We start from the raw sequence: 13,974 nt of genomic DNA on the forward strand, positions 1-13,974 counted from the left end.
GTCCATGTCCATCTGTCTGTCCTTCCTCAGACACAGGTAACTGCACCACTCTTCTCTCTGTCTATATACAGTCCTCCAAAAGTATTGGAACGGCAAGGCCAATTCTTTTGTTTTTGCTATACACTGAAGATATTTGGGTTTGAGATCAAAAGATGAATGCGAAATAATAGATCAGAATTTCAGCTTTCATTTCCTGATATGTACATCTAAAAGTGTTAAACAACTTAGAACATGGCACCTTTAGTGGCAGACCATCCAATTTTTAGTTGAGCAAAAGTACAGACAGTCTTAAAGTAAATAACATTTAATATTTGGTTGCATATCCTTTGCTTGCAATAACTGCATCATGTCGGCGACCCAGTGACATCACCAAACTATTGCATTCTTCTTTTGTTATGCTTTTCCAGTCTTTTGTGATGCTCTTTCCAGTCTAGCACAGGCTATTTCAGTTGTTGTTTGTTTTGGGGGTTTCCCCCTTCAGTCTCCTCTTCAGTAGGTGAAATGCTGCTCAATTGGATTAAGGTCTGGTGATTGACTTGGCCAGTCTAAAACCTTCCAATTTTTTCCCTGATGAAGTCCTTTGTTGTGTTGGAAGTTTTGGGTCATTGTCTTGCTGCGTGTTGAAGATCCTCCCAGTTAAATGGATGCATATCTCTGTAAATTGGCAGACAGAATGTTTCTGTAAACTTCTGAATTCATTCTGCTACTACCATCATGAGTTACATCAATAAAGATTAGTGAGCCCGTTCCAGAACCGGACATGCAAGCCCAAACCATGACACTACCTCCACCGTGGTTGACTGATGAGCTTGTATGTTTTGGATCATGAGCAGGTTCCCAACACTTTGGCCTTTCCATCACTATGGTAGAGGTTAATCTTCTTACCAGAGCTTTTGTGGCTCATCTCTGTATTTGTTTGCGAATTCCAATCTGACCTTCAGATTCTTACTGCTGATGAATGGTTTGCATCTTGTGGTGTGGCCTCTGTGTTCCTGCTCTTGAAGTCTTCCTCGAATGGTGGCTTGTTATACCTTCACTCCTGCCCTATGGAGCTTGTTGGTGTTGTCACTGACTGTTGTTTTTGGGTTTTTCTTCACAGCTTTCACAATGTTTCTGTCACCAACTGCTGTTGTTTTCCTTGGCCAAACAGTTTGATGTCTGGTGGTTTTCTTTTTCAGGACATTCCAATTTGTTGTATTGGCTATGTTCAATTCTTGTGCAGTGGCTCTGATTGATGTTACCTCTTTTATCAGCTTCAGAATGGCTTGCCTTTCTCCCATAGACAGCTCTCTGGTCTTCATGTAGGTTTATCATTTTTAACAATAAATGCAGTCTTCACAGGTGAAACCCAGGGCTCAATCAAAGAGTAGACATTCAGAGATATTAATTGTTTAAACAATCAATCTAACAATCTAATAGGGCCCATCTGGGCAATAAGAAACACCTGTCAGTCACATGTTCCAATATTTTTTATCACTTAAAAATTCGTGGGGTAAAACAAAAGGTGCCATGTTCTAAGTTGTTTAACACTTTTAGATGTAAATAGCAGGAAATGAAAGCTGAAATTCTGATCTATTGTTTCATATTCATCTTTTGATCTCAAATCTTTTGATCTCTCTCTCTCTCTGTGTATTCCTCCTTCTTCACCTTGATTATTCTTGCTCTCTTAGTCTTTACCCATCTTTCTATCTTTTTCCCTTTTTGTTTTGTTCCTCTCTCTTTTTCACATTCTTGTTTCTTCTCCTTCTCTCACTGTCTCTTTCTTAATCTGTCTATTTTCCCCCAGGTTCTCTGAGGACTCAACAGGTGCACTGAGCCCTCCATCGGTACGCTCTCCCTCTCCATCTCCTCTGGCTCAGCCTGCACTATCTCCGTCTCCTACAGCTTCCCCCCATCCTCCTCTCTACCCAAACTGGGCTCGCTCACCTTCCCCACAGCCCCCCGGTGCCCCTTCTCAACCCCCCTCCGCTGCCCCTGGCACCACTGCCCGGTCCCATTCACCTGTCTCACCTTCAGCCTATGCACCCTACCCCACCTCCCCTAAGCACCGTCCTGTTTATCGATCCAAAGCCCTCGAGTTCCAGTTCATCCCAAGCAGGGAGTCACGTAAGGCGGAGTCTCAGCGCCGACGAGCACCCAGTCCCCTCATCTCACCCTCGGAGCGTCCCAAACTGGGTCCCCCGCGCCCTTCTTCCCTCCCTATCCTTCCTACTTCACCACTCTACAGCAGCTTATATGACCTACGTGGTTCCATCACCCCTCCATCCCCTGCTAATCCCCTAGGCGACTCTTACTTCTCTCCATCCCCTCCTTTGTTTGCTCCTTCTGGAGCACCACCACCACCCAATTCATCCCTGGTGGTCTCTCGCTCCCTTTCACCCACCCACTTCCTCTCTGGTTCATCCTCCCCACCACTCCACTCTATAGCTCCACCCACTTGTCTGAGTTACCCTCACTTGCCTCCTCCATCCCCTTCCAAGCCCTTTGCCTCCAAGCCGCTGCCCTACTGGACCAAGTATGACGTAGCTGATTGGCTGGCCTACCTAAACCTGGCTGAGCATAGGGAGCGCTTCCTGGACAACGAGATTGATGGCACTCACCTGCCTTCACTCACCAAGGAGGACTTCCTGGACCTTGGTGTTACTCGTGTGGGCCATCGCATGAATATAGAGCGAGCGCTCAGGAGGGTGATGGACAGGTGAGAGGGAGAGAGAAGGGGTAAGAAGAGAGGAGTAGGAAGGGAGTTAGTGCATGGGCAGAGATATCAACTGGATTTGGCCACTGCATGAGCTGAAATATGGCATGGGGGAAAGGAAAGGGTCAGACAAAGGGAAAAGCAAGGGCAAGAAAGAGAGAAACACAGACATACTGCTTCTGTATAAAGGCTTTCCACTTTCCCTCAGGTTGTCCTCTAGCCCTTTCCCCATTTCTGCCCTCTCCCCACGAGATGGAAGAGCCAGGGATGAAGGTGCCCGGAGCTGAGAGGACAGACCGAAAGCTAGAAAGACACTAAGGACAAACAAAGTGACAAAAGTCTGAGCAGCTGTGGCTATCTGAGGCTGACAAACCTCTTTACAAACAGAAGCAACAAGGACATCACCGTTACCAGGGAATGTTGAGAGGAAAGAAGAGTAAGAGATGCAGGGATGGAAGACTCTCGGAAGACGGGAATACCAAGCTTATCCGGCAACAACCCACCCAAACACACCTCACAGATTACTCGCAGATAAAGGCGCATTCTCACAGGTTCACGTACTTGCATTGATAAAAAAAAAAAAAGGGCCTGAAGTAAAAATCAGAAACAGGAAACCCTAAAAATATCGACAGGACCATAATCTGAGCCAAATACTTTGAGAGACACAATCGAACGTAACATTGCATTTCTTGGTTTCTTGATTTATTTATATTTTTATTTATGACACAAGAGTGATACTGAGATGTCCATTGCGGTTACCGTGTCTTTTTTTTTTTTTTTGGTCCGTGTCACACGTGACTCTATGCCTTACTCTCCCCTTTTCTGATTGGTTCTTGGTTGGGACTCCTTAACCAAAAAACAAAATAGTGGTACAGTCAATGCATAATTGAGAAAAGAATCTGATTGGTGAAAACCTAGGTGCTCAGAGCAGTGGCCAGTTTACTGCCTAATACCTAACTCGGAGAGAGTGTGTAAACCCAAGAATCCCTCTTCTGTACATCTGTGTGTGTATGTGTGTGTGAATGAACTAAATGGTGTTCGAAGGTCGTTTTTACCTTTGGAGGCATTCGCCAAAGCTTGCTGACGTTGTATTTTGCTAGAACCTTCTCATGGCATAAATATATATATATATAAATATATATATTATACATTAACAGACTGGTCACTGTATTACAAACCCGTAGCAAAAAAAAAAAAAAAAGAAAGAAAGAAAATAAAAAATAATAAACAAGTGCCCAGACCGACAGAATACACATATACACATACCCAGTGCAACATCAGGCTCACCTCCATAAATATGAACACACCATTTATTCACAATACAAAAATGGGACACTTAATTATCTACATATGGACCAGAGGTGAATGACATCAACAAAAAGAAAATGTATCACCATTTTTACGAGACTCTCGACAAGTTGAAGTGACTGCTACACCAATCGACTGAACAGCGATTCAGAGGTTCACTGTCCATAAGGGAGGCGGGAGAGGCCAAAATCTCTTTCCTAACCACTCCTCCTTTTACAATAGCTCTCTTTATTAGGAGGCGAAGTGGGATGTGCATCCAGATGCCCTGAATTTGTGGCATTCATGCTTATACCTGTTTTAATATGACAATTGTTCTTATAACAAAGACATTTTTAAACTTTAAAAGGGTCTGGAATACTTATGTTGTTATATAAAAGAAGAGAGATTTATTGTTATTTAGCACAGTTCATTGCTCTCATGGTCCTTGCTGTTATCAGCTAAAGCTATGCCATTCTGCTCCCCTTTACTTGATGTGTCCAAGTACGAGGCATCTCTGATTTAGCAAAAGGGCGGAGCTTAAGTTAAACTCGATAACCTAAATCGTGAACTTGGATCATGTGTTATCACCACTAGTTTTTCTTTTCACTTTCATAAATCAATCTATTGCTTATAAATGGCACTGATTAGCTCCTGTTAGCTAGCTGGCAAACGTAATTACTGGTTTATTTACACAATAGTTTACCTAACATACCTAAAATTAGTCACACCCTTGGATGCTCTGCCTAGAGGATGTGGAGCATATTTTTTGTACACTTCCTTAAGAATCTGATTGGCTCTCCACACTTCTGTGATATGGTTTCCGATGTGAAAACGTCTGAACATTGCAACAGCTCTTTGTAGCAAGACATAATCACTGGATTAAAAAGGTTACAGATTATTCAATAGTTTTGTGTAAAGCATTTAGTGCTGAAATAATCCTGCTTGTTACTGGACGATGTTTGTTTGTGGTTTTCCTGCAGTTGCCTCTTCTTGTGAAAGTAGGCGGTCCTTGGCTATGTTTACTGTAGAAACATACCAGACATTAGCTAGTTTGCTTTATAGTCTCACAAGCTAAACGTCTAACTATCGATAAATAGAGCCTAGTACAACAAACATGACCAAGAACCTCCTACTTTCACAGGAAGAGCAATTTGACTGACATGAGAAACTATCAATCACAGGCCTTTTCCCACATCTCAGTGGCAGTGTTCTCACTGCTAAGTGCTTTAAACAAGAAAAGTTAATAACCTTTAAAATCGAGTGATTACTTGTTATGAAAAGTTCATTGTGACACACGATGTTGAAAACCGGGACAAGGAATTAGAATGAAAACTGCAAGATTTTGACATTTGTGGCCAGTTGAGTGTACAATAATATTTAGTTATGATGTCACATGCTCAAGTTTGCAAGTGAACTTAAGCTCCGCCCTTGTTAACCCGAGCATGTCTGTTGCTTGACAAAATCAGGATATGTCCTTTACCATGCGATCGAGCCATATATGCAAATATTGTGAGTGAAACCACTGTCCCTGACCAAATTTGTTAAATGTGAGACATCTGTGTGCAAGAGGTGTGGGGAAACAGTCATATCTGTCACATATCAGTGAAAAAAGGGCTTTCCCATCCCGATCATCTCTTTCCATCATTACTCATTTTCATCAAAACTTACTAACAACTACGCTTTTATTTTCCCACAGACAGAATGAGAGAGAGAGAGCGAGAGAGACATAAAGTTAACGTTAATGTTAAACAGAACGTTAAACAGAAAGAAAGCTGTGTTCACTTTTTCCATGTGTGATGACAGCAAGGACGATGAAGCGCACGATCGTCCTCAGTATGGTTTAAAGAGTTCTAAAGAATCTCTGTCTTCCAAATAACGTATAAAGACGAAGAGAAAAAGACGTTTGTTATTTACACCCAGTGCTTTCTACACATCCTGTATGTCAGAAACATGTTTCTGTTTTAATACTGTTATAGCACCACTCATTCGCTTAGCATTAGGTGACAGTAGAAGGCGACGTTTTTATCAATCAACATCCAGGAGGCGAAGGAGATGCCATCCTCAGTTCTTGCTTTGAGAAAGGCTAGAAGGAAAAAGCTGAATTTCTTCTACCCTTCTTTAAAGAAAGCACAGAGGAACACGCTAGCGTTCGAAGAGGAAATATTTATCAAACAATTTAGTGATTCAAACTTACACACAATTTGTATTTACCTCAAATGTGAACGTCGATCATCTAAGAAGTCCTTCATTTATGCACTGGAGCTTCAAGGCTTATTTAGCTAACAAGTAACAGAAGCCAGATTAGCCTCATGTGAACGATCACAATAAATAACGTTTATACTTAAGCAGTTCATATTTAAAACATTAAACATATAAACAGAATCAAAACGGCTGCCTTTGAGTTTTCTGCTACGTGATGGTGTACTTTTGCTAATGTTTTATAACTTGTCAGCTACTTTAAGCTTGTTAGCCTCCAGCGCAAAACTGAAGAAGCAAAATTTGGAGACCGAGCTCAACTCATCTACTCGGCTTCATTTTAGATAACGGGAAAATTGATTTATCCTCGAACGTTTATTGCACCAGGATTAATGCTTTGTCGTTATTTGTGTTGCTTATTTATTTTGCATCCTAGAGGAGCGCACTTGGGAAAACGTTACATACACAAGGCTATGCATTCGCCGTGGCAACTTGAAGCAGCTCCATACCGAGCCCATGATGCATTGCAAACATGGCCAAAGACTGGTCATGTGACCCACTCGATGCCGTAGGTGAGCGGGGTGTGCAGAAAGCATTGTGGTTTGTTTTCTTTTTGTTTGTTTGTTTTTGTTTCCTTTAAAAAAAGATATGGAAGAATATTAACTATGAAGAGATGAAAGATTATTTACAGAATATATAAATATATATATGTATATGTGGTATACATATACACATTCATATACACATATATGAATTACAAATGTTTTAAGATATGAATACAAAGTTATTAGAATTATAATAAAGACGCAGGAATACCTTTGAGTGGTCTGGTGTTTGTTGGTTTGTTTGGACTGCTGTTGTGAAATAGTTTGTCCTCTGGAGCACAAAAACCCCGAGCTTCCAAATCCGAGACACGCTTCAGGAATACGAAAGTACAGCGGGCGCCATTTTTCAGACTGGACATGACAGAATTTCTTCATAATTGGTTCTTGATTCGCAGGAGCATTTACACAAGAATGAACATCCAGTTAGCTCGGAAAAAAAAAAAAAAATTCACATCCTTGGTTTTGCGCCTGAGTTTGTTAAATTTACATATATGGAGAATATGAACCTCGAGTGATCACATAACGTTTGATGCGTTACTGTGATTTTATGTACAGATTACACTGATGTTTAAATCACTTATTTTTCAATTATACACCAATTATATGAACCTTTTATGAAACTCAGTTCCTATATATTAATGACTGGAAAAGCAAGTGATTCTGAAACAATCCCATAAATTAAGAGTAATAAGACTAGGCATTCGATTAGGACAGAATGGCGCTCTGTAAACGGAAGAGGAATCAGTAGTTAGTTAGCTAAAAGGAGTTCGTGATGAAGATGCTGTGGGAGACAAGCGACGCGAACATTTTACTTTCAGTCTTTTAGAACACAATTTATAATTTAATAAAGTTCTGTATATCCTCAACCAAAATTAATCTTTTTTTCTAAAGCTGTGAGCCAGTGTTTCAGTAACAACGATCGTTTGTTTCGACTCTGCCAGAACAAAGAGCAAACCTTTTAAGCAGTAAAGTACGAAACCATGAACCCATGTGCTCACCTGGCAGCCATTTTGAAGGCACTGCTTCATCCAAAATAAGCCTTGATTTAAAACACCTCATGGACAACAACTTAACTAGATCATATAAACTGCAGCATATAAACATACAGCAGCAGTTTGGGGCATACTGCAGAAATGAGAACTTTCATCCAAAAAAGGAGATTTATTAGAACAAACTAAAACATGCTTCAACAAATAGTATAAAAATAGTGATCTTTTAATTTAATTTCTATTTGAAAAACTGCCTTAAGAATGGCATAAGTGTAGCATATTTTATTAATTTGGTGAGAATTTTCTACAACACACACCAGCACCTACAATTTAAAAAAGACAGAATACATCTTTACAGATTCAAACACTTTGCTTTTTAGTGTGCTTTCTAGTTTGTAACCAAATTTTTATTTAAATATTAAAAATATTCAGTGATGCCTGCGATATCTCGGAAGTAAATTGTCACAATTTATCACAATATCAATATTATATCGGATCATCCCGTCCTGGTGACCAGGCTAACAGGGAAAACGTCAGTAAGCTGTAATTGTGAGGGAATGATACTGCCCCCTAGTGACCACTTATTACTGTAAGGGGCATTTGATCAATATATTTAAGTGATGTTTCTATAGACTTGTATCAAGCAACTAACACATTTAAATACATTTTCACCTTTAAACATGAAATGATAAGAGCATAAATCAGTAGTATTCAAAAAGAGACATTTATTGAGTTACATCACATACACTTCAGTTAAAATTATACAACATACAAAACACTCATGGGCCGTGTATTTATCAGGTTGATTTTATAAACTAGCCAGAAATTAAATCTTGTTCCATCAGTGTCTTCACCTGTACCTCGTCATCACAGTTACCTGAAAAACAAATCATCTGCATGAGTCTCAAAACTTCATCCTTTAGACTTTAAAGCAGATTTTGTATATAAACGTCTCCTCAGACTCCGCCATGTCAGGAGCGGAGCTGCACTTCTGTCTCCACAATCATTCAGAGCCCAGTGCAAAACATCACCGGAGCAAAAGGCGTCAGGAAAACGCTTTCAAACTCTTTACATACCTTCAGTCCTCCAGAGGAAGAGTTCACAGTGTCCTGAGACAGAGAGAGAGAGACAGCGCACAAGATTAATATCATGATTGGATTATGAGCTGAAATGATCATTAATAAATGAGTCTCTTCAGACTCTGCCATGTCAAGAAGCAGAGCTGCACGTTTATCGCCACGGATTGTCTGAGCCCAGTGCAAAGCATCATCAGAGACTCGGTTTGAGCAGCTAAGATTAATAATAATAAAAAAAAAAAACACACACTTCCCACACATACCAATATATAAAATCCAGCTGAATAATTTACAACCATTTTACACACACATCAGTTTTATTCATGAACTACGCAAATAAATCCACTTTATTTTTCTTTACTGATTGAAACTATCCAGGATTCATTCACAAGTCCTAAATTTGAGCTTTACATAAAAAGATTACGAAGTAAAGAGCTTGGAAAGAAAAGCTTTAAAAAAAAAAAAAAAATCATTAACATCCACGGCCGTCACGCGTATAAACTTTATTGGGACAGTTGGTCAATAAGCAGATTTCTCCTCATCTAGTTATTTACATGTTACTCTCATTTTATGTGATGTTTTAAACCTGCAGCAGAATTGTGTAGGGAATTAATCAGTTATTAACTTTTTATTAACGATGAGCTCCAGTTTCAGATGTGTCTCTCATAATCAAAGGGTAAAGAAAATATTTTTTAAACCATAATAAAATTAAAAGGAGGAGAGCAGAGTTATGGATGCGACATGGACAGTTTCAGGAAGATGACTTTTTTTTTTTTTTTTTTAAACAGTTAAGAGATGGATTTGGAAAACCTAGTTTATAAATAAGGCAGTTCATTTAGAAAAGTCATCATTTTATTTTCTTTTTAAAATATAGCTGGTATAGATGGTACAACAGGAATGAATAATAAACTAAGAATAAAGTCATCTAGCCTCAACTTCAATCTGTGAATTTAATTAAATGCCTGTACTGAGTGCTCTGTTAAGTTTAATTTTGTGTTAGAGATAAACAGATAAATAGAGACAATTTCATTAAGCAGATATTTCCATGGCAAAATTGACTTTTATAAATAACGTTATTTCTGAATCACTAAATGGTCTTTAAAAAAGTCAGGACAGGCTGCCATCAGAGCAACAAGCATAAGATTATATATATTTATATGCACCAAAGACTTTAAATGCACAAAAACATATAAAAGAGCCTCGAGTTGTGAGACACGTGGTCGAAGAAGGTCAGAACAACAAACCATCAAATTCATGCACAAAAGTAGCCACTACACTTACAAACAAAACGTATTAGAACCTGGACAGAATTTGATAATCTAACTTATTTTAAAATTAAAGGGCTTACCAGGCTGTAAACACAGAAAGCAGCTCCACTTCCAAACGACGCGAGAAACAGAAAGACAAGGACCACCAACATGGCGGCTTTTATCTTCCGTGTGTTCAAGGACCTCAAGGTATCCGCTAATGGTGCCTGATTGTAATAAAATACTCACAACGCGTCAACTCGTCTTATGCGAAATAAAATATTGTATTTCTTTGCTATTATTTTTATTATTTTTAAATATCCACGTTTGAACACATCACGAAAAAGAAACACTACGTTAGCCCCCCCCCCAACAAAAATCTGCATATTTAGAGAGCTTAACTCTAACTGCATGTAATTGTAACGTAAATAAAACAGAAAAATGAAAAAATTTTATTTTTAAATTTTTCATTATACACAGGCAATATGTCTGAACACCCAAAGGTCCTGATGAACAATGGACGATTGAAATCGCCATTTTGATGGTTGCTCGAGTTGCACTATTTGTGGCCTTTTTATGCTTTATACTCACATAAATACACTTTTAATGTCTGTTTGCTTATTCATGCTTCAAATATTCTATTTATTCCTCCAAAATTTTGATATTATCTGATAAATATGGATCCTCATAGTGCTAGCATATACATCATTAGCATGTACAATGCTTCAAAGATAATTCACTCACAATGTTCTTGCTGTAAATCTTTCTGGATGAACATCAAAACACTGCAGTTTGATCAGAAGTAAGCTGGCTGAAGAATCATGAAACATGAGCCAGGTTACAGTAAAAGAGATGATTTCGTGCGTGCATGAAGCCAACCTGGGCGTTCTGTAGTCTAAACAAAAGCTGGACACAGCTAGCGAAGAGGACACGATCTAGACCATATAGATAATACTCAAGGCTTAGATAGGAGAAAAACATGAGCAAGGACAAAACATCATGAGTGAACAAAAATACTTAATGTAATAAGATTAGAATTCAGTGAGAAACATTCCAACATGGAGTCACTGCCTGACTGAACAGCTTCCTACACTTTAAGACCCTTTTTAGACAAATTTCCTACATATTTATGATCATTAGCTTTGTTAAAATGGACAAAAGATACATTTTTCTATGCATCACACAGACAGCAAATGATTATTGCCTACATAATGCTGATTTTAGGCAAATAACAAATAATTTACGCTGTTTTGTGTATTGTGTGTTGTGTATTGTTGACCAAAAGTGACCCGACAGAGCCACAACATTTAGCATTTTCACAACATTCATTATCTCCTTATACATTTATATCTAATGCTTTAAAGCCACATCTGCAGTATTGGAGGTTTGGACTGAATTCTGCCCAACCACAGTTTGATTTTGCCGTTGAATTCTTTGATTCCAGCTGGTCAGAAGGTGTTGATTCATTCTCTGTAATATATTAATGCGCTTGTTTTAATACGTTATCGTTTCTATAGTAACAGCTCGTTCAGGGGGACTTGTACAGCAGACGCTCCGTATAAACCGTTCATATGGTGATGTTTTCTGTAATGAAAAGTTTATTTAACTTTTATAATAGTAATAAGGAGTCTCCAGTGTCAGTGCTTTGTAAAAGTCAGAGGTGAAGCTGTAACTTTAAGTTTTCCGACATCTTCAGGACAGAGGAGTTTACGCTTCTTTGCGGTTTCTCAGTAACATGACAAGCTGCTGTTTTTTTGTCTTATTAACTTCAAGAGAGAGAAAAAATAGAGGCTGGTGAGGGTACGACTGTTTATAGCTGCTATAACATAAGTGAGAACAGGAATGAACTTGTTTTCACAAGATTCAATGTAACTATAAACAGATAAAAAGTAGGACGAGTTGTTCTTTAATAAATAAAAAACTTTGTTGTAATTGTTGGCAAGTTGCTGTTGTTGCCACGAGCAGCTTCGTACTCAGGACTCCATCAGTGGATAGATTTTAACCAACCGCACGTCTTGCAAAAACTGTGATGAATTTAATGGTTGCACAATTGCACTATTTGTCCTTATAGTACACAATAATAGAAGGGAATGATTTATAATCGCACTATCCGTTGCACCCAGATGAGGATGGGTTCCCTTTTGAGCCTGGTTCCTCTCAAGGTTTCTTCCTCATATCGTCTCAGGGAGTTTTTCCTTGCCACCGTCGCCACTGGCTCACTCATTAGGGATAAATTCACATATTTACAATATATTTTTTTGTGAATCCATTTATTTCTGTAAAGCTGCTTTGTGACAATGTCCATTGTTAAAAGCGCTATACAAATAAAATAAAATTGAATTGAATTGAATAGTCTTGGCCTTCAGAAAACTAAAAGAACAGCAATGACATTCAGCATAAATCAGTAAAAGATTAAATGTGCTTATAAAATCCTGAGGATTGTCTTAATATTAAGACACTTAATAGTCCAGACAGTTTAATAACTAGCAGTTTAGGTTGTTTTTTTTCCTGAAAAATGTTACCCTCATACTGATCATTTAAATCAATCATCCCTTTAGACTTTATAAAAATTTATCTTCACCAATCAATCATTAGGCATAACTGTACATAGCTGTATCATATCATGCCTGAAATGTGGTCATATCAGGGTGGGGTTTTGTGTGTGTGTGTGTGTGTGTGTGTGTGTGTGTGTGTGTGTGTGCGTGTGTGTGTGTGTGTGCGTGTGTGTGTGTGTGTGTGTGTGGTAGCCAGATTCGGATGAGTTCATTGCTGTCATTCCACAGCAGTATGTGGGCCACATGAAGGTGGCATGTGTGGGTTGTGGGATGACACTTATTTGCTGTGTAAAGAGTTTTGGATGATTAATAATTTGCACAACAGAGAAGAAATGTCTGAGTTTGAAAAAGGTTTTATTATTATCAGGAGATAAACAACCTGAATATGTAACCTGTAATACTTTTAATAAAAAGAGCCATAGGTGAGAAAATAATATTCTAATCTTAATATTTGTATTTCAGTATTTCACTGCAGTCTCACTGGTGACAGAACGATAGGAAGCACAATTACTTTCCCCCAAAACGTGTCTAAATGTATAAAGTATTAAGTTCAGTCCTTATTTTTATTATTGTTATTATTTTTTGTTAAATTAAAGTAAACAATTAAAAAGAATATTTTTAATTTGGCATTTAATTGAAAGTACTTCCATTGTTTTGGTACTTATAGTTTCATTTTTAATTATTTTTATTTCATTATTTTAAAATGGTTTTAATTCTTTATATTTTATTTATTATTTTATTTAATTATTAATAATTATTCATTAATAATCTTTATTTGATTCTTGTGCCTTTTTATTATTACATTATTTTTTTACTACTTGATTGTTCAGCACTTTGAGCTATCATGTAAATGAAAAGTTCTTTATAAATTATTATTAATTTAGTATTATTAAAAAGTTACCTGATGAGCACAAAGAAATATTCAACTGAAGAACTGATTTTAAAACATTTAAGTTTTTTTTATGTGTTTATATAATTTCATGTAACACCTGAAATTATCTTTGTAATTATTGTTGTAATTATGCTGTATCTTTATTTATGCAGCATTTTTCAATTTGAGTCGAAATCTCAAAGAATTTCACATAAATAAATAACCGTAAAGTAAAAAAAAAAAAACATCTGTATAAAGAAAGAAGAAATGAAATCAAAACAAACTGGAGCAAAACAAAGAACCACAGTGAAGATAAACGGTAAAAGATAATGATACAACAGTTGAAAATAACAATAATAATAATAAGACAATGCAGTTAATAAAACAAAAAATATATATTTCATTTTTATTTAAATGTTATTTAATGTCAGTAATATAAATGTTGTTTGTTTG

The 13,974-nt window shown here is 37.6% G+C and overlaps 1 protein-coding gene and 2 non-coding genes across 3 annotated transcripts in view; 1 reads left to right on the forward strand and 2 right to left on the reverse strand.

Moving 5' to 3' along the window:
- shank1 (SH3 and multiple ankyrin repeat domains 1) overlaps positions 1–7,000 on the forward strand; it is a 120,058-nt gene extending 113,058 nt beyond the window's left edge. The window contains exons 26-27 of the mRNA XM_053239232.1: positions 1,787–2,698; positions 2,904–7,000. Of these exons, the coding sequence (XP_053095207.1) occupies positions 1,787–2,698; positions 2,904–2,982 (991 nt within the window). The 3' untranslated portion in view covers positions 2,983–7,000. The remainder of the gene's footprint in view (positions 1–1,786; positions 2,699–2,903) is intronic.
- Positions 7,001–8,721: 1,721 nt separating this feature from the next.
- LOC113528660 (small nucleolar RNA SNORD88) lies at positions 8,722–8,811 on the reverse strand. The gene has a single exon (XR_003402975.1). It is a non-coding gene; the product is annotated as a small nucleolar RNA SNORD88 (small nucleolar RNA).
- Positions 8,812–8,959: 148 nt separating this feature from the next.
- On the reverse strand, positions 8,960–9,050 carry LOC113528659 (small nucleolar RNA SNORD88). The gene has a single exon (XR_003402974.1). It is a non-coding gene; the product is annotated as a small nucleolar RNA SNORD88 (small nucleolar RNA).
- Between the last annotated feature and the right edge of the window lie 4,924 nt (positions 9,051–13,974).

This window comes from Pangasianodon hypophthalmus, chromosome 13 (genome assembly GCF_027358585.1).
Source record: "Pangasianodon hypophthalmus isolate fPanHyp1 chromosome 13, fPanHyp1.pri, whole genome shotgun sequence".
Lineage (NCBI taxonomy): Eukaryota > Metazoa > Chordata > Actinopteri > Siluriformes > Pangasiidae > Pangasianodon > Pangasianodon hypophthalmus.